At 51.9% G+C, this 21,376-nt stretch overlaps 1 protein-coding gene across 5 annotated transcripts in view; it reads left to right on the top strand.

Annotated features, from left to right (window-relative positions):
• TOX2 (TOX high mobility group box family member 2) overlaps positions 1-21,376 on the top strand; it is a 259,379-nt gene that overhangs the window by 224,544 nt on the left and 13,459 nt on the right. For all 5 annotated transcript variants that reach the window (XM_075901497.2, XM_075901498.2, XM_075901495.2 and 2 more), the window contains 2 exons: positions 14,496-14,576; positions 20,180-20,587. In XM_075901497.2, coding sequence (XP_075757612.2) covers positions 14,496-14,576; positions 20,180-20,587 — 489 coding nt within the window. The remainder of the gene's footprint in view (positions 1-14,495; positions 14,577-20,179; positions 20,588-21,376) is intronic.

Genomic DNA, 21,376 nt, shown 5'->3' with positions numbered 1-21,376 from the left:
CGAAAGCTCATCATCTAATAAACCATCTTGTTAGTCTTTAAAGTGCTACATTGTCCTGTTTTTTGTTTCAGCTACACCAGACTAACACGGCTACATTTCTATCACTCACTGAGGATCTCTGTGACCCTGCCCATCTGCCTCTGTAGGGGACACAGCAAAGGCCCTGTCCACACGACCCATGCAGCTGTGCCAGGGAGCCTCACAATTGGCTTGTCCCCTAGCCTGGCTACAAACGTAGCTCAAATCTGTTTCATACCCAGGTCCAGGCAAGATGGGGGAAAACAAAATAGCAGGGAGGTTCCCTGGTCTCTTGGCATTTGTGCACAGAGGACCCCAGACCTCAGCCCTCCCAGCCAGCGCATTTGCATTTTGGCACAGAGAGGGCCCCAGGAAAGGGTCTCTCTCTTCCTCCATTAAGCAATTTATCACAAACTTTTACAGAGACCACTGACATGAATTCACTCAAGATTGGTCGGAATGTGAATATTGCCCTTTGATGTCTGTATCCGTTAGTGATAGACAGAAAACATCTGTTTCCATGATTAGTATCTAGAAGAGACAAGTAAACCCCTCTAACTAGTATTCCCTCTGACTTCCAACACTACAGGTTTGCATTTCAAAGTTTTAGCCTACCTGGCTTAATTACCTTTTGCATACTTTTCTCACTGACTCTGGGTCATTTGGTCTGGGATTGTTTAACCCTTTCAGACCACACGTCTTGCTCAGCACACGAGTTGTTGCAGCTGTGTAACAGGGGTATCAACCTTTTTTTTCATAGCAACATTATAATCGGATAAAGCCACAGGAGGCAAGGGGATTAATAATATATGCAGGTCTTACTTCTGGATTTACCAGTTGTTAGTGGTGTAAAATTCCAGAGTTTTTGAAATCACAACAACATTAACTTAATTATATGCCATGTTTACCATCTACCACTTTAAAATCAGCATTAGCATAAAAACAAATTCTTGAATAAACAGAACTGAGCATTTTCATATAACTATGAATCACATCTCCCTGGTTTTCAAGTTATATAAACATGATCTTAATATGGAGATACTATATTTATCTTAATGCAGAAGCAATCATCTTTCCCTTTGGTTAGCTTTTCTCAGTTTTAGGTAACAATTTGACAGACCCAAGTTAAAACAGTCATATTTTACTCAAGTTAAACTTGTGAAAGTCACAGTCATTTCTCCATGGGTGTTTTGCATCACCCTGTAGACTCTAGTAGCTTTTAAAGTAATTTCTCAAGGTACTTGATCTAATTCCCACTATAGAGCCAATAGAGCCTGGTCAACACTAAACCAGGCAGGTTGGCTTGTGGTACGCCATCCAGCTACGCAGAATGCCTAGCTAGATTAGTTTTACCTTAAGCCGAGCTGCTGCAGCATCTACACTGCGGGAGGCAGACGGGCGCACAAGCTCCGCCGGCTTCCCTTACCCCGCCCAGACTGAGGAGCACAGGACGCCCGCGGGGGCCGTCCTCAGGAAGATCGGTCTCCCGAGATTGGGTAGACAAGCCCTAGGAGCCTTTGGCAAGGTCCACGCTCCACACCCCTGAGCGACACAGGCAAAGTCTGTGCTGCCACGCTACAGCACTGCAACTTTCTGGCTCAGAGATGTGAAGAAACACAAACACACACCTGAGCGCCGCGCCAGTGTAAACGGATTCCCAGCTTGGGAGCTACTCCCCATGGAGAGCCCGGGGACAGCTGCATGCGCTTCTGCCGCAGCCACACTTTCACTGGCAGCTCTTAAAAATTAGAAGTGTAAGACAAAGCCATAGCTGCACAGACCCTAACTCTTCCCTGCCGTTCCCCTTCCCCAGATAGGCAGGAGCAACTGCCAGTCTTTCACAATGGCTTGTCTGGAGATAACAGGAGATAACAGTTCTTGTGGCAAACTCCCATTCACACGGCTGTGGGGGGTTTACAGTCTTAGCAAACATTCTGATAGACACGGAGCAAATATTTCAATGGTACCGTAGAGATACAGATACTATCGGTAAGATTAATGCATGCAGCATCCTTCAGTCATTTCATAAAGTCTGGACTCGTTCTTGGAACTCTGATATTTAGTTTAGCACTACAGGCAATCCACGCTGTTCCCAGCTCTGCATGCATCAGTGCTCCGGTCCAGGAGACGGGGCATGAGCTGTGCTTGATCTGCATGTGTCTTGATTACATTTTCCTGCAGATAAATAGCGGAGACTTACGGAAGCTGCGTTATGAAACCACTGACCACGTGAAAGTTGCTGGTTTGGGGTTTCATTACAAACGCGAAACTCGGACCAGGATCAACACAAACTGATGGACGGAGCTTTCCAGTGGTCCTGGGCTCCTCATCCTGCGGCAGGTGAAAGTCACCATTTCACAGAAGGGCGAGTTGCACTCCCCAGCAGTTGTGCCTGCGTTTCGAGGCTTAGGATTCAGTGGGTTTGCACACATCGGCAAGCAGAACATAGCTCGTCATTGGTGCATTCCACCCACAAATGGGCACGCTCTCTATGCAGCGGAATGCAGTACCCGTTGCAAGGGACACGTCTTCTAAATGCACCGCATGGGGAATGGAACAGAGTTTACACTAAACAGATAAATCACCAGAGGAAAAAATTACTTGCTCAGCAGAAAATAATAGCTCACCCATCTAATCAGAGACATCTGCTCATTGGACCAGATGCATCCCTTACGGACAGGGCCCTGCGTTTATCACCTGCAGGATACGGGTCTGTCTGAGGCCTGTTGCAAAGTCGTATCGCATTTCAGCCACAGCGAAGCCTAGACCTGTTGGGAACACTAAACAGCATGCTGCTGCCAAGCTACCTGGCCGTAGAGCTGACCCGGAATAGTGTTTCTGCGGAGAGCTGACTGCGGTGAACCCGGGTCACTCGCGACAGCGCGAGGAGTTGGCGATGGCAAGCGATGGGCCGATGGCAAACGAGGCCTGCGAACTTGAAGAGGCAGCAAGGCCCTGAGAGCCCCATCCAGGCCTTTGCTGAGCCCCATGGGAGCAGACGGCCTGGGGGGAGGGAGAGCAGCCTGGGGGAAGTGCCCAGGAGAGGCAAGGTGCTCTGACAGTGCCGTGGGGTGAAAGGAGGGAGGCTCTGAACAGAGCCCGAGAGTCTGAGCTTTTCTCCTGTGCTTGGTACACGGCTCCTCTCCTTTCACTGCATTTGTCTCCCCCCTTCCTCCCCAAGCCAGCTGCTTCCCTCGCCGCTCAGCGCGGAAGAGAGAGAGGCCAGGCCTGTGCAGACCCTTTTTCTCCCTCCGTCTTGTGTACGAGTCCCTGAGCTGGCACCGTGTGTTCTGCTCCCTAGACCAGTGAAACCATCCCCATTGCGCTGGGATTCGCCTTCCTGCAGGCCTGGAGTGGCTGTTCCCCCAGGCAGCGACCGCAGCCAGGCACGCCCATGCGCACAGTCCTCCACTAACCGTTTGAGCCACCACTACCACGAGGCTCAGAGGAGGAGGCGCCACAACCCCCCTGGGCAATTCATTCCAGTGTTTCACCACCCTGACAGGTGGGGAGTTTTCCTAATGTCCAACCTAAACCTCCCTGGCTGCAGTTTGAGCCCATTGCTTCTTGTCCTGTCCTCAGAGGCCCAGGGGAACCATTTTTCTCCCTCCTCCTTGTGACACCCTTTTAGGTACTTGAAAGCTGCTGTCATGAAAACAGCACGTGTGGGTCCATGCCAGGCGTGCACTCCTCAGCCACCCCAGCACACTTGTCATCGCCAGCATGGGCACTTCTCCGCTATTAGCACCCCAGCATCTCGACAGCTCTGTGTAATTCAGAGGCTGCACCCCCAGAGCGAACCCCAGGCCGGCAGCTCTGTCTGCAGAGGCCGTACATCTCGCTGGGTAGGTGCCCTGCAGGTGCACACAGCTGAGTGGGGCCAGACCCGGCATTGCCTTGCAAGGAATGAAAACAAACCTCTGGACCGTGCGGGCTGCAGCGCTCTCGCCTGAGGCTGGCTGTGCTGTAGGGCGTGCACTCCGCATGGCGTCACTATTACAGCACGGTGCCCTGCTGACGACTGGGGAGATGTTGCTCAGGAAGTTGGAGGATTTGTTCACCTGGGTGGCGAAGGCTTGAGAGGGCAGAGGACCAGTGCATGCCGCCCTACATGGCCTGCATAGACTGGTCCATATGGGACTGCCAAGTGGGCGGTAGGGTGGACGGGCTTTAGGGAGAGTATTGTCCAGGCAGGCTGCCTAGCTGAAGGCTGTGCATGGTGATAGCAGAGGAGTTTCATGTGGAGTCATATGGCCCAATGTGCCTGATCTGGCAGCAGTGCTGATAACGGCCTCTGGGGCTTTACGCTGCAGGAGAGTTGCATTGGGACTGGGGAAGCAAAGGGGAAGGCGGGTCATTACTGGGCCTATGCTCACCCTCCTGCCGGTCGTCTGCGCTGAGAGGATCCCGTCCCGCTGGAACGCCCTGGGCAACAGCCCACGATGCACATGGCTGCCTCATCCCAGATGTACAGTGCGGGGAGATGCCCAGAGCCTGTGCCCTTCCCATTGGAGAGGACAGTGTGGAGACGGCAGTTTGGTGGGGCAGGAGGGGATCAGGAGTCAAGGTGGCCATATGGGTGATGGGCATAGAATCCTAGAAGAGCAGGACTGGAAGAGACCCTCGGAGGTCACCCCTAGTCCATCCCAGCCCCATATAGATGGACGTTGGGAGGGCACAGATGGAGGAGGGACCTGGAGCTGCCTAAGAACAGCCCTACTGGGTCAGATCAAAGGTCCATCCAGGCCAACCCCAGAGGGAATGAACAGGACAGGGAATCAAGTGATCCCTCACCTGTCGCCCATTCCCCACATCTGGCAAACAGAGGCTGGGGACACCATCCCTACCCAGCCTGGCTAACAGCCACTGATGGACCCAACCTCTGTTGAGGGTACTGAGTCCTTTTTTGAATTCTGTTAAGGTCCTGGCCCTCCCCCCTCCTCTGCAGCCTCAGCTGGGATACAGTTATTACCTGGGCCGCAGGGCACACCTTCAGGTCATGCCATCAGTCGCAGTGAGAAATAGCAGCGATACCAGGCTGCACTTCCTGGAAAGGAACTGGTATTTATTTGGCTTTTCAAAAAAACAAAACACCCTTCGGGTTTTCCCAAACGTAAACTTTCCGGGCCCAGACGGACAGTCCATCGGGTGGTAGCTGTCACTGTAACATCAGTCCCAACCCCTGCAGGGATGAGGAGGATGTTCTGTGGCAGTTCTCTGATCCTTTTCATTCCCCCCGCTTTACAAAGCACTGTGCCTTTTAACCACCCGGGACGGGATGGAAGGGTTATTGATAACTGCTCTGCCTGTCACTCTGTGTGTGTGCAACTCAGAGCTGTTCCGTGGGCGTCAGCAGGGGTTGGAATAATTGTCTTCTCTAATTAACTGGTTATCAAACAAGAACATTTCATTATGGTACAATTACTAGCTGCTTTGCTGAGACACAGCCGTGTCAGGATTATGACTCCGACATATGCTTCTTACAGCTCAGATAGGTTTTTTCATAATCACTAACTGTATTTGCTCCCCCCCGCCACCCTCCACCCTTCCTAAATGACTAATGAATTCTGCTTACGAATAAGCAAAATAAATCAGCAGGCATGGCAGATTATCAAGGAACACGCGCAAAATATTTGGAGGATCTTTAAATCTGATAAATGACTTTGAAATTAAAATCCCTGGGAGAAAATGTGATTTAATTAGACAGTCGCATGGTTCTGTCAATATTTAAATGAAAACTTTAAAAGGTCACGAACACCGCTTCAAAGCTCCTTTCGCACAGAGGAGTTTTAAGCAGCTCCACTAGAAACAGCTGTTTGCACTGAAGTCCCTCAGTTTTCAGATGTGCCATGCAAGGCTTTTAGCCACCAGCCTTCCGTGGCTCAACAGGTAAATTCCTGGCCCTGCTCAATGGGAGTTTTGCCACCGACTTCAGTGAAACCAGGATTTCGTCCCCTAGTCAGTGACATGGTGTTTCCAAACAAGGCTGCCAATAGTGATGCTGACTATCGGGCTGTCAGGGCAGAGCCGCTGTGTGTGCCAGGGCAGTTGTTGGCCAGCGTGCTCGGACACATGCGTACGCACAGCTCTGGGAAAGCTCCTTTGCAGGAGTCCCTGCTGGAGTCCCTACATCGCCTGAGCGGGTCTCGCGCTCCCGAGGACTCGTCTACTCTACGAGATATGGTTGGATCAATTAAGGTCAATTTTTAGCACCTGACTTTGCAAAGCCGGAGGTGCATGTCCCCACTGTGCGCTAGAATTCGACAGTGTGTGTCCCCAGTAGAGTGGCTACCGTTGGCATCGTTTGACAGCGATGCACTGTGGGTATCCATCCCACAAATCCTGTCCCCCCTTCGCAGTCTAGATTATGGTCCTAGTTCTCCATGGGGAAAAAACAGAGCAGCAGGCGGTTCTGGGAACGTGTTGTCGGCATCCCATAGTGCAGTCATCTCCTCCTCCTCCTCCTTCCCCCGCACTTGAAAGCATCGGCAAACTCTTTTCTCACACCATTTTTCCCAGATTATCTCCGCAGACACCATAGCAGGGCAAGCATGGACCCCGTTCAGCTGCAAAATGTTGTGGTGTCCTAGCAAACATCTTGCACCTTGTGCAGCCGTATGTCCATAGCCCCAGGGCCTGCCAGAGGGAGGAGGAATCAGAGGAGGCCATGAACAGACACTTGTGTGGAGCAATTGGCAGATGCTGGCGGCAGTCAATCCTCTGGAGCCAGGGGAGCGCCGGTTCTGGTCGCGAGAGAAAAGCTCAGACTGTGGTGGGACCCTGATACAGCTATGGGGCGATCAGCAGTGGCTGTAAAACTTTTGCATGCCGATTGCTTTCCCCTGCCCTGAAGTGCAGCAATGCCAGGAGCAGACCGCCCTCAGCGAGTGGCAATAGCCCTGCGGAAGTTGTCAGCTGGGGATCCGTTCGGAGTGGGGACATTACAGTGGGGGCTGCTGTGGTCCAAGTAGTGAAGGCAAGCCTGGGACACGTGCAGGACACTCCCTGACCACCTTGCCAAGGGGGACATAAGCCACAGGGCACTTCTCAATGATAGTGCAGGCACTGGTGGATCACGAGGCCCATTTCACCAACATCCGCGGGGGATGATCAGGAAAGGGGCAAGGCACGTACGTCTTTGGGAATTTCGGCCTCCTCACAAAGCTGTCAGAGGGAATTTTCTTCCCTGACCAGAAAATTCATATGCGAGGCATTGAAATGCCAGTAGGGATCCTTGGGGACCCAGCCTCCCCTTGGCTCCCGTGGCTTGTGACGCTGCCGTACACAGGCAGCCCTAGACTGCAGGAAGGTGCAAGTGCAGAATGGCGGTGGGATGTGCTTTTGGAGATTTAAAGGGAAGCTCTTGCAGCTTCTTCACTTGGTTAAACCTCGGCAAAAGCAACGTTCCCATTCTCGAGGCAGCCTGCTGTGTGCTCCCCTAGTATCTGTAGAGGTAGAGGGGAGGTTTGTGTGCCAGGTGGGGGATCAAGGCACAGTGCTTAACCACTAATTAAGGACCACCGGACGCCAGGGCCACAAGGAGAGCTCAACCAGGGGCACTGCAAACCAGAGGGGCTTTGAAAAAGAGCTTTGCGAGTGTCCAGACTGCAAACGACAGTCGTGTGCTGCTCTTAGCAAGGTACTTCCTGCACTAAGTGAACCCTGCAGCCCCTCCTTTGCAACACAAGCCACAAAGTACTGTTGTTGAGAAATCCTGCATTTTTATTCGGGGAACACAAGGAAGCAGGGACAGGAGAGGAACTCAGGGCGGGAGCTTCAGTGGGCGGTGGGGGGGGGAAGGAGAGCGGTATATTACAGTCCCCCTGCTCAGCAATCACACAGGCGTGCCAGTGACTGCCCTTTGTTCTGGGACTCACCCCTGGGGACTGAGTGGGCTGCCCTTGACTCTCCCTTCTTCCTCCACCCCCGCCGGTGAGGAAGGAATATGGTATTAGCATGGGCCTGTGGGGGTCTCTGTGCATCTGACTATCCTGTGGTTCTCAAGGTGTTCTCCTGTGTCCTCACGTCTTGTGCCTTGCCCACTCTCCCGTCCGCACTCCACTTGCATCTCCTCCACGCTTTTAATTGCGCCCTATCCCATTGATCTCAACCGATTCTGGGTTTCATTTGCAGTCTGTCAGGGCAAATGACGTACAAGTAGCATGGAAGACAGTACAGTATGCAAGCCTCACGCAGCGTGGCAAACCCCACACGTCTGGAGAGAATTTTTGCATTAAAAAATGGCTTTTACCCCACTGGTGTGAAAATCATCCATGCACAGAACCCCAGGGCTGGCAGAGACCTCAGGAGTCATCAAGCCCAACCTCCTGCCCAAAGCAGGACAAACCCCAACTCAATCAACCCAGCCAGGGCTTGGTCAAGCCGGGACTTAGAAACCTCTAGGGATGGAGATTCCACCCACTCCCTAGGGAACCCAGCCCAGTGCTTCCCCACCCGCCTAGGGAAATAGTTTTTCCTAATCTCCAACCTAGACCTCCCCCCCCCCCGCAACGTGAGCCCATTGCTCCTTGTTCTGCCACCTGCCACCGCTGAGACCAGCCTCTCTCCAGCCTCTTTGGAACCTCCCTTCAGGGAGTTAAAGGCTGCTCTCAAATCCCCCCTCACTCTGCTCTTCTGCAGACTAAAGAAGCCCAACTCCCTCAGCCTCTCCTCGTAAGTCACGTACTCCAGCCCCCTAATCATTTTGGTTGCCTCTGCTGGACCCTCTCCAATGCATCCACATCCTTTCTGTAGGGGGGGGCCCAGAGGCATCCTAGCCCAGCTCTGGGACCAGATTACATCTGTGCTGTGCTGTATCCTGGAGAGGCAATAAACTTCCTCTATTCCACCGGCTGGTGCAGTCTGTTTGTGCCATTTCGGGGTGCAGGAGACGGGGGACGCCCAACGCGCCATCACACCCCCAATATGCCATTAGCCTTCTTGGCTACAACGGTGCCCTGTTGACTCCTATCCAGCTTCTCCTCCACTGGAATCCCTAGACATTTTTCTGCTGAACTGCTGCATAGCTTGTCGGTGCCCAGCTTGGAGCAGTGCCTGGGATTCTTCCACGAGAGCTCGTGATTCTGTATATTTTGGTTAGTCTCGATGGTGCCACAGGACTCCTTGTTGTTTTTAAAGTCTCTGACTCACACGGCCACCCCGCTAAACTCCTCGTGGAGATCAAGCCTCCGATTCCAGAACGTGGCAATAACTCACCAAGCAGCTCCCACCTTCTCTCCCTACATGGCTGCTGTGCGAGAAGGACCCGGAGGAGGATGCTTCAGAAAGAGCATAGACCCAGGGAAGGCTCTCAGGACATAGTCGTCTGTGCTTGCTGCCATCACTGCTGCTGAGTTTCCAGATGTCTTGTTCCCTAAGAAATCAGTGCACTTCAGCCTCGATTAAGGAGATGAAATGTTGGTGAGGCCCCCTCCTCACTTGCGTTCTTCGGGAAGAGGATGATGAGCTCAGAAGTGAAAATTCTCCCTGGAAATGACCATTTCAAGTGTGGCCACAGGAAATATGTCGAAAGAAAAATACTGCGGCTGTATCTACACTGGCATCCCTTCCGGAAAAGGGATGCTAATGTAGCACTTTGGAATAGGCAAATCCACGGGGGATTTAAATATCCCCCGCGGTATTTGCATTAACACGGCTGCCGCTTTTTTCCGGCTTGGAGATAAGCCGGAGAAAAGCGCCAGTCTAGACGTGATTCTCCGGAAAATAAAGCCTTCCTTGAAAGTAGGAATAAGAGATCCTCCGGAAAAGGCTTTATTTTCCGGAGAATCACGTCTAGACTGGCGCTTTTCTCCGGCTTATCTCCAAGCCGGAAAAAAGCGGCAGCCGTGTTAATGCAAATACCGCGGGGGATATTTAAATCCCCCGCGGATTTGCCTATTCCAAAGTGCTACATTAGCATCCCTTTTCCGGAAGGGATGCCAGTGTAGACACAGCCTGCTTGTTTACTTTAAAAAAATCTCTTACAGGGCTTCTGCAGGGCTGAGGAGGAATAGTTTGTAGTCTGCTTAATTCCCTGCTTAACCACAAAGCTGTTTTCCTGTTTAGGGATCATGACCCAGCGGACACCCCTTTAAACAGCGCACCCCACACTGTGGGCCCCAAGACCACATTGCAACGTCAGCTTAGCAGAGGATCCTAAATCTAGTTCAGCAGCAGGCGACCTTTATCCCGGGCAGAGCTCCCTTCTGCTGTCGTTGCTTCTTAACATGAGGTCCCTTTGTTCAGTTAGCGTGTCACAGATTGCTGTGGCAACTACAAATTGGTGGCACTTTCCAAACGCAAGGGACGACACAGTTCCCGCTTCAAACCACTTACAGTCTAAAAAGACAAAGGCGGATGAAGGGGGTAGGGAAGGGCTGTAGCACACCAGCAAAGTGACTGGGGTGACAAGCACACGGCTTCGTAGTCGCTTGTTTCTTACTGTTTGTTTAAGTTAAAAACTCTAACTTCCACTCCGCTCTGCCAAGCACTAAATCGCAGCTCCTCGGTGTGTGCGCGTGGCAGTAGTATCCACCGCCTCTGAGCGAGTGTCCAGGCAGCATTCGAGCTGAGAGCAATTTTAGTTTGTGCTACCAAAGCCAAGGAAATCTTGTCCGAGGTTCTTTACATCTGCACGAGAAGAAAATAAATGTGCTTTGGATTCATCGCCAGGAGTTATGGTGGCTGTGATGTACTGATCTGAGAGATGGGGATGGATAGTCCATTGTTATACCAGCACCTGAGAGTCGGTTGAAGAGCATTGTTAAAAGCGAACACCCACTATTATGTATTCCTTTAGACAAAGCAATGAAGAAACCGTGCTGGCACTGAGATAATTTCTGATTAGCTTTCATCCAAGTTTCAGCTTTTACACTTAAAATGATCTTTAAAATGTCTGCCTTCCAATCTTGCATGCCCATCCCTTGGTAGTGAATCTGAGTGGAAGCCATAGGTGACTGCATCATGAATAATAAACAGTGTGTTCCGGCTGCAACAGTCTTTCCTGGCACCACTTTAGACACTCGCATGTGCACCTAAACATACAGCCGGTGAGCATGGTGCATAGACAGGTGGGGCTGGTAGCACCACCTACTGCTCAGGTTGCCAGGTAGTACGTACAATAGTGGCAGAGTGTATGATCTATATTGCACACAAACGAGTTAAAAGCAAATAAAGGCAGCAAACTCCCTAATCTCATTTGGGCATCCATATATCTATGCCAGGCCTCACACAGGACGTCAGGGAAGACTGCACCTTTCCGGAGGGCTCTCAGTGCCTTACCAATAGCAAGCATCCTTCTGTTCTTCTACCATCCCCTCCATGCACTGAGCAGGGATCATGGGGAACAAATGGATCATGTAACTAATGGTTGCATCGTTAAGGGTCCTTACTAAGGGGCTAATGAAGTTTTCATGGCCAATCTTAATTCTCCTTGTCTCACTTTAGACCATTCTAATGGTCTTTTAACATCATTTTTGGATCAGGTTTCATATTTTTGTTAAATGAAAAGCCAGAAATTGTGTCCTGGGAAGCCATTTTGACTTGAGCTTGAGATCTGTGAGGCTGGAACAACCCCTCACTTCCTACTCACTTCACTGGAAGTTTTGCATGTGGAAGAACTTCAAACCAGGCCCAACATTTTCCAGACTGTTCCTTCTTAGAGACATGATCCCGTTTTCAGACTGTACATTCCAGCCAGAAATCGTATGGCTTGTAAATTACAGCCCTCACAAGAGAAAAAGCCTGATGCAACATCCGACACCTTTTGCTTTTCTGGTTCTGTTGTGGCCACAGTTCTCTGAGCACTTGTAGCCCGGGGGATAGTACTGCAGTAGCTACCAAGACTGAGGGACTGGATGTAGTAAAATAAACAAGGGTATGTCTACACTACCCCGCTAGTTCGAACTAGCGGGGTAATGTATGCATACCGCACTTGCTAATGAAGCCCGGGATTTGAATTTCCCAGGCTTCATTAGCATAAGCGGGGAGCCGCCATTTTTAAATCCCCGCTGCTTCGAACCCCGTGTAGCGCGGCTACACGGGGCTCGAACTAGGTAGTTCGGACTAGGGTGCCTATTCCGAACTACCGTTACTCCTTGAACTAGGAGGGTAGTGTAGACATACCCCAAAAGATCAGTGTGTGGACAGACATGACCCAATGGGTCATGCCAGGCAGCTGCCTTCTGGGTGTTCGGAAATGTGTATGAACCCAATGGTAAAAACTTCCTTTACTTTTTTGCATTGGACTGTCATAACATACTCCTTTGTAACCCAATGGTGATCTGACCATGCAGCCTGGGTAAAGGACAGTGCGGGTACGTGTACACTGTGCAGCTACTTTGGGATACCGGAGGTGTCCTGAAATAGCTACCCTGCGTCTACACAAGCCGCCTGTTATTTCAAAATATTTTTTTGAAATAACGGGCATGCTATTTTGCCATCCCAGTATACCTCATTGCACGAGGAGTAAGGGATGGCTCAAAATAGTTCATTATTTTGAAATTTGGCACTGTGCAGACGCGCCAAATTTCAAAATAAGCTATTTCAAGATAGTTTCGAAATAAGATACGCAATTTGCAGACACACCCTGTGTAGACACACCCTGCGTGAGCCGATTGTGATCAGAGTTTGCATAGTTTAGTGCCCTTTGCAAGGTGCACATAGCTCGCAAAAGGAGCTTCTTATGTCTTGTGGCCCCGCGGCAGGCACACAAGTGAGTTGTTTACATTATTTGATGGCTTGATGGAAACACACACGAAAAGCAATGACAGTTCTCTCTGGACTTGAGCACATTGACTGTTGTAAAGTTGTTCTTTTGAAAGCAGAGTTCAATGTATTCACCTCGGCCCTAAGTGAAATTAACTTAGTGTGACTTGTGTGAGGAGGCACTTGGTTTTGTACAAGAAATTAGTTGATGTTTTATTTCAGTACGTGCGTTTTCTCCCTTGATCATGTTAACTGGTTCAACTTTGGTCGTTGGGGGCCACAGAGGAGTTGGCCTGCAGGAGGCCGGACTGTGATGGACTCCAGGCTGAGGATCCATGCGTGTCATTCAGAGCTGAAAATCAGCCCAGTGCAACACAGCTGCAGCGAGACATTTGCTCTTGTGAGAGAGAGACTAATTGTCAACCCTGGCTAAGGTCAGGCTCGTTCCACTTAGCGCTGCTGCTTCTTGCGATCAGGAGTGTTTTTCTCAAAGGCCGGTTCCCGGAGATTCACAGCGTTCATTTTAAAACCTAGCTAAAGTTTCTAGTTCTGAAGATTGCAGAGGAAAGCTTGAAAACAGGAGCCTTAAAGACTCAAAAGCGGAAAGCAAAGAAAAATGACCCCAACATGTAGAGATTCTGAAAATGTGATTTTTAAACCCAGTCTCATGATTTTGAGGGGCCTGACTCATGATTTTTGGTCATTGGGGGCTAGCAGTGGTGGGAAGCGTCCTTATACTGGATGGCTATGTCTAGACTGGCATGATTTTCCACAAATGCTTTTAACGGAAAAGTTTTTCCGTTAAAAGCATTTTCGGAAAAGAGCGTCTAGATTGGCACTTTTTTGCGGAAAAGCGTCTGTGCCAATCTAGATGCAGTTTTGTGCAAGAAAGCCCCGATCGCCATTTTCGCCACCGGGGCTTATTTGCGCAAAACAGTCCTGAGCTGTCTACACTGGCCCTTTTGTGCAAAAACATTTCCGGAAAAGGGTTTTTGCCCAAATGGGAACATCAAAGCATTAGCTTTTGCAGAAAAACTTGCCAGTCTAGACACAGCTGATGAGTATGTAGGTAGGTTTTCAAGTACCTGGACCAGATTCTGTCCTTCTTCATAACAGCATGGAATGACTCCCTTGATTTCACACCAGTGCTAGCCAGAGGACGCCCCCCCCCACCCCATGACGCTCACTCTCACCGTGAAGACTTTCACCGGGTATTTCAATGAAATAGGCAAAATCTCATTCATTCACATTGCCATGGCGTTGCAGGCCTGGTGGCTGTGAATCGGAGTGAAATGGCAGCTGCCTCTGAAACAGGCCTCTGGCGAGGGCAGATGGGCAACATAGAACGCTGGTGGGATTCTAGGTTTGGTAGTCGATTTGCGCCATTGGCAGAGCTTCCTTCTCTGACCTCAGACCTCTGTGCACTGTGCCCAGAGAGAGGCCGTCTTTGCCACCCCTGACCCGCACATATCATGGTAATGAGCCAGCAAATACCTAGCAAGGTTCAGCTCCACCCCCGCTTCCCCAGCATTTGAGGGTGTTCAGAACTAGGAGTGGATTTGTGCCAAATGTTTCTACCCCTGGCCCCTGCCTTTGACAGCCACACCTCAGTAAACAGCCAGCTTTTCCTTCACACTGTATTTTAAAGCGCCCCTCCCCCTTTTCCTCTGCCCAGGGAAGACACGAGTGGTCTGCAGAAGGGGAGATGTCGCGGTGCCGGACAGCACCCTGTTTTGCTTTATTAATTATTATTCATTGTTTGGTCCTTTCAGGCATACAAGAGGAAAACAGAAGCGGCGAAGAAGGAGTATCTAAAGGCTCTGGCAGCCTACAGGGCCAGCTTGGTTTCCAAGGTAACAGACAGTGTGTTTCATACATGAGTCTCTATGGATGTGGCAATGATGAATTAGCTGGAACTCGTGGAACTCTCTGGGGATGAGCGAGGGTATAAGAAATACACTGTAACCGTGCGATCAAAACTAATATCAGTGTTAAATACCTTCTGGAAGCGCTAAATGAAATGCTCCGCAGCGCGATGGAGCCTGCACGATGCCGTGTGAGTGCCAGTTTTTTCCCTTCACACACCAAAACAAGGTCTGGTTTGCTAGGGCACGTTGCAGGGTTTGGTGACTTCTTCCTGCACCAGAACTCCCCATGGGATCATGGTACCACTTGGCCCATCCAGCCTAGGCCTCAAGTAGCACCCCTCTCTCTCTGTGCAGTCTGGGTGCTCTTGGGGCCTAGGCTGGATAGGCCAAGGGGTGGTAGACTGTAGGTGCAGACCAAGGAGTAGTAGACTCAAGGTGCAGGCCAAGGTGTGGTAGATTGTAGGTGAAGGCCAAGGGGTGGTAGACTCTAGGTGCAGGCCAAGGGTAGTAGACTCAAGGTGCAGGCCAAGGTGTGGTAGATTGTAGGTGAAGGCCAAGGGGTGGTAGACTCTAGGTGCAGGCCAAGGAGTAGTAGACTCTAGATGTAGGCCAAGGGGTAGTAGACTCGAGGTGCAGGCCAAGGGGTGGTAGACTCTAGGTGTAGGCCAAGGAGTGGTAGACTCTAGATGTAGGCCAAGGGGTAGTAGACTCAAGGTACAGGCCAAGGGGTGGTAGACTCTAGGTACAGGCCAAGGGGTGGTAGACTCTAGGTACAGGCCAAGGGGTGGTAGACTCTAGATGTAGGCCAAGGGGTAGTAGACTCGAGGTGCAGGCCAAGGGGTGGTAGACTCTAGGTACAGGCCAAGGGGTGGTAGACTCTAGATGTAGGCAAGTGGTAGTAGACTCGAGGTGCAGGCCAAGGGGTGGTTGACTGTAGGTGCAGTTCCAGAAGCCAGTTGAGTGAAACTTGAGGCAGTATCAATGGAAGTGGGGCGGGGAGGGGGACAGAGAATCCACCCTCCTGCCAGGTAGCATTACTTCTAGGTTGTGACTTACCAGGTCGGGGCCCAATATGGGCGTGACAGGAGCTCAGATACCACAGTGGGAGGTTCCATGGGAACTGCATAGATTGTCTTTGTCCTGCCCCTGTTCTTGCCCCATTGAACAGGGCTGGATCTGGCAGGAGGGGAGTTCTATGCAGGTAGCAGATTCTCTGGACCTTCGCAGGGGAAAGTGCCTGTACTTGGTCCCTGGAAAGATGTGTGCTAATGTCTCCTCCCCGCTCCTCAGTGCTTTCCCTTCTCTCCCATGTGGGTCTGTGCCGAGCCAGAGCAGGGAAGATTTACTCTGGTGTCATCTAGTGGATAGGTCTGCGGCTCAGCCTGGCTTCCTAAGAGAAACGGACGCCTGCACTACTTGCAGGGAGGGAGAAGGTGCTGTTCCCCCGGCTAGGTTAGGAGGAGAGGTGAAAAGCAAATGTGAATGAATTCCTAGAAAACGGGACAGTGAGCCACCCCAAGCAGTGCTGAGATAGAGCTAATTAGTGCGTAACAGCTGTGAGCTGGTAAATAACACATGGCAACAGCCATAGTAAAAATCAAAACAGCCTCCTCTGCTGTGAAGGAGGAAGGGCCAGGGAAGGAGAATGGAGAGAAATGGATCGGACCCTTTTGGTTCTGGGAGTCGATGGCTGTCCAGGCACCTCGCGGCTCAGCGTTTCCTAGCTCTGGCACTGCCTGGCTCGCTGCAGCAGTTCTGAAAGGAACAAGTAGAATAGTTTGAGCCCCGACTTCTCCTTCCTTACACATGAAGTTCTGGTTCTGGGTCATTCGCAGCCACATTTCTGGGATCTTGGTTCATCTCCTGCTGCTGGGGCGTTCCTCATGCCTCCTTCATACCTTCATACGTTCTCGCCTCCGTGGCGTGATTCTCCAAGGGCATTGCACTCAGGTGTGTGCGTGCGCGTGTGTGCAGGAGCCGGAAGGTATTTCCCCTAGCAGCTAGCCGTAGGGTCAGCCTGGGCTCCACTCTACCGGTGCCACCAGCACTGGGGCTTCCAGGGCTCTCTGGTCCAGCAATGTCCGTGGCCCTGCCAGACTAGAGAGGTTCAACCTGTATAGACAAGCGCAGTAGCAATCAACTTCATGGTGTGCGGCCAGCGCCAAGGAGCCTGCCGTCAGCCGAGACACACTTGGCGATTAAGAGCTGGGGGGAAAAGGAAACAATCGAAGTCCCTCTGATTGGCATAAGTGTTTAAAAAGCCTGGGAACTGCTCTGCGTGGATTTAATACGCGCTGGCCTGGGTGGTTTGAGGTTGGGGTTCTGGTCATGCTGCCTTCCCTACCGCGGCGCAGTATCTGCTGCACACAGCAAGAAAGCAGTAATCACCGCCGTGTGCGGGAGGGGCAGAGAGAGCAGGAGTTTGAAAGGGCGCGTTTCATATGGAAATCAATGTGAAAATGAGATCGTTTCGAGGCAGAGATCCTGCCTGTGCCGGAATGGGCCTTAGAAACTTGCCTGTTGCTTCTGATAAGTAAATAGGTATTTGCAGCGAGATAACATTAGTAATTGCTCTATGCAAATGAGTAGAGGGAGGTAGAAGAGGATATTGCAGGTGAGACCCGATCCTGCTCCGGATCACGTCTGTTCTCACTGCATCATCCCAGCTGGCCTTCCTGCTAGGGCTGAGTTTAATTGGTAAGTCAAATCACGAGGCAGTGTTGTCTAATGGATAGAGCTCTGGACTGTGCTCAGGAGACCTGCAAGCTACTCCTCGCTCTATCACTGGCTCACTGGATGACCTTGGGCAAATCATTTCCCTTCCCTGTGTCTCAGTTTACCCATCTGTACAATGGGGATGATAATACTCCCCCCTTTTGTGGAGGGCTGAGATATCTAGTGGTGAAAAGTGCTAGCTAAAAGCTGATGTTAGGGTCAGTGTATTATTGAGAAGACATAGACTTCAGCCTAGCTTTCTCTCCGGCCTACATCCCTGTGCCCAGAGATCCCCTCCAAACCTGGAGTGAACAAGATCCAGCTGATGCTGGGAGCTGGCAGTAATTGATCTGACACTTCATGGCCAAGCTCCCGTCAGCCCTGGCCAGGGCAGTACTGTCACATGCAGACACGGGTTTATCTTGGGGAAGGTTCCCATGCCTGTAAGAACATCCCCTGCACTTCTGCAGTTCCTGAGCGTGCCCCGGGTGCTTAGTCATTGGCATTTGAAATCAATCGCAGAACCCCAATCAGCAGGGCAGGCTTCTGGGCGCCTGCCTGGGCGGGTGTCTGGGAGAATGTCGGAGCCAGCTCCTCTTCCTTGGTTCCTGTGCTGAGGTGTGAGAGCCTAGATTGGCTGCAGCACTGTCAGGTACCGAGGAAGATCCGTGATGTCCCAGATCCAGCATCCTGACGGACCTGCGGAATCACAGGGCAGAAGGCCCTTAGGCAGCAAGAGAGCAAAGCATGGATGGCAGGTGAAAGCCCAGCTGGGCAAGGCAAGCCCCGCCCCTTCTGCCCCCCCTGGAGCCAAGCCCCGCCCACCTCGGCCTGATCCTTCCTGGCCACGAGCCATCCCTCCCTGGTGACTGGGGAAGCCAGGCTGCTGCGCCGCAGCCCCAGCCTTCCCCAGCGTCGACCCCAGGCTCTGGCGGTCAGGCATGCAGGCAGTTTTGGGAAGGCTGTGTCTTGCCCTGCCTCCATCACCCGCCGCCCATGGAGCAAAGCCAGTGGACAGACCCGCACTGTAGCATCTGTGACTGTCAAACGGATAAGAGCAGCCAGGACAGACCAAGGGGCTGTGTGTGAGGGCAGTTTGGACTCAGGTGAGGAACTTTGGAATCTGTCCAACGGCCTTTCTCTGGAGAAACCCGCAGCTCCAGCCCCAAGCCGACAACAGGACAAGGCAGTGAACTGAGCACCGGAGGGCAGTGGAGCACTAGGCGGGTTTCTGTGCAGTTCTGTGGGGGGGGAGGGGGGAAGGCTGGTGGTTATGGCAGAAGTCCTGGGGAGTGTGTCTGAGGTGTGATTCTGCAGCCGCAGCAGTTGGGCTCAACCCTGAGGAGCCCTGAGCACCCACCCCAGGTAGGACAGACTCGGTCTGTTCCAGGGAACAAAACGTCCTGACGCTCTGCTGCAATCTCCTGCTCTTGGCCGGGAGGCGGGTGTGGACCGTTAACGGGGGAGTGGGAGATTTTTTTAATGTCAGTTACTCCCAAGCATATCGGTGTGCAGCTGGGCAGCCCTGACGTGAGTAAAGGTCGGGTTAGGCAGTGCTCCTCTGCACGGCAGGAAGCAGCTATTAGTGACATCACAGAGCCCTCATGAGAACCCGGCTAGCCACGCCTGAGAATAGCCCAGGTAGCCGTCTTTGATCCCAAAGGAGGCCATTGCTGCGGTGCACTTTCGGAAGCCCTGCCAGGGTCGCAGGCATGCACAGGAGCAAACAGCCGGCATTTCACAGCACCCTCCTGGTTTCCACTGGGAAAGCAAATGATTCTGTCGCCCTTTTCTGAAGACAGGCACCCGCTCTGAGGAGCTGCCTCGCAGAGCGCCAGTGTACAGGCCAAGCTAGTCCCTGCTTCGGATAGTGCGCTTGATCTGCTTTTACCGGCCTGCTGGCTTGAGCTGGGAGCAGGCAAGGGCAGGAAGAAACGTCTTACCAGTGCAGCTTGGTGGCAAAGCCTGCACAGGAGACGAGAATCGGCAGAGAGGGATTTTAATGGGAGGGAGTCAGCGCTGGGCTCAGAGCAGTGGGTGATGGTGCCAGTTGGAGGGGGCTGTTGTTTTAGGTGTGGGGGAGGGGGCAGGTCAGGGAAACTAAAATGACTTTTGTTACAAGATTTGAGGTAGGAATACAGTGCGGGGAGCACAACAGAGCCAGTGGGAACCACATGGCAACTGGGTACAATGTTTAAACCTGCCTCTTAGCTTGTGGTTGTTACCATATTATGAAGTGTTTGTACTACCATGGTGTAACGCCGATAGAGGGAACCAAGCCTGGGACTTCTGGAGCTTAATGCCTGAGCCTCTACAGCTTGAGCTAAAAGCCAATTGGCTCTAAGCTAAGAGCCTCATCTCCACTTGCTGTGCTGGAGATCGATCTTTTGGTGTTTGATTTAGTGGGTCTAGTTAAGACCCGCTAAATCAATCGCTGAAGGTGGCTCCCATCGGTGCCAGTACTCCTTGCAGTTGGGAGGGGTAAGGGAAGCTGACTGGAGCATTTGCTCCCTCCAGCCTCCCATTGTGAAGATGGTGCTGGAATTGTGCACCTTAACCTGACCTTCCGGGTTTAGTGTAGACCTGGCCTAAGGCTGTAGAGCAAACTCATTCTCTCTCTCTCTCTCTCTCTCTCTCTCTTTCCGTAAGTGTTCTAAGTGTCACTGCATGGGAGAGTGAACCACACCCAGTAGGTGTACGGGTTACACTGGCACCTAGTCAGGAAGCTGGACCCAACTGCGCCAGGTGCTGTACAACCCAGAAAATCATGAGCACCATCCTCAGTGTGGAGGGGGGCGGCAGAGTGCCTGGCAGGGACCAGGCAACGCTGGAACACGATGTTCACTCTTCACCCCTCCTCTGTTTTCTTGCAGGGCTCTGCCGATCAAGGGGAGACGAAAAGCGCCCAGCCCAACCAACCTTCCAAAATGATACCACCCAAACAGCCCATGTATACGATGCCGCCGCAGGCCTCCTCGCCTTACCCTGGCTTAGGCTCCTTCCTGTCCCCATCAGATCTGCAGAGCTACCGGGGACACCCTCACCCCGGCCTCTCCCGAACTCTCAGCTCCAAACCCATGCTGCCCAGCATCAGTGCCTCTCCACCTCCTTCTTTCCAAATCAGCCCTCCTCTCCATCAGCAGCTGTCTTTGCACCACCCCCAGAGCCCCCTCCTCAACCAGCCACTCAGCATGCAGCAGGTCCCACAGCAAGCCATCTTGTCTCCTTCCATGGCACTACAGGTACAGCCCCCTCTCAACGCTTCGCCTCCAGGGCAGCAGGTGAGTGGCCTGGGTCCCAAAGCCCAGTCTGTGGGGGAGGGGGACATGTTTTTAAGGCTAGGCCCGCCGTGGGTCAGAGGGAAATGCTGCTCTCGGCTGAAGTGTCTCGTGTTGCTGGTGGAGCCTGGTGTCGATGCCGACTTTCCAGGTCGTGACCGTGCTAATCTGTCCCTTTGGGCAAAGACGTGCCTTCAAGTGAGTGTTTCATCGCCAGCTCCCCTAGCCATGAAGCTCTCCTGGAGATGATCGCAGGCTGTTACCTCCCAGCTGCTATTGGACTCACTTGATGGACAGTTTGGGGTGGGAGTCTGAAAGGGAGTAACCGGCTTAGGCGCATAAATCCTGTTGACTCTCATTGTATGTCTCCATGACCTGCCCTTCACACCCCTGGCTGCGATGGACAGGTGCTTTTACACACCCTTTGCAGTCAAGGATGTATCGGGTAGAAGCTCTTGCAAGACACGCTGCCCCCTACTGAGCATCAGGTGAATTGAGCAGAGTGGAGCAAAACTTTCTGTTCACCTGAGGTGGTACCCTGGAGGATCAAGCACAGAAAACATGTGTGACAGCACTCAAATACAGTCTGAAAGCTCCTGGGATAGCAACAGAGTTGAACGTAGGATGTTTTTTCCCAAAGATGAGCATTTGGGAAGAGAAAATAACTTAAAAATGCAAAGAGAAAAACCAAGCGCATCAAGGAATCGGATTGATTCTCCAGGGACTTTCCACCAATGGGGAAATTACCGAAATCATTTGTTTGAGAGAAGATTTAAAAGACTGAAAAACGGG

Source organism: Pelodiscus sinensis, chromosome 17 (assembly GCF_052426305.1).
Source record: "Pelodiscus sinensis isolate ZL-2025 chromosome 17, ASM5242630v1, whole genome shotgun sequence".
Lineage (NCBI taxonomy): Eukaryota > Metazoa > Chordata > Testudines > Trionychidae > Pelodiscus > Pelodiscus sinensis.
This window is presented reverse-complemented; position numbering and strand designations above follow the sequence as displayed.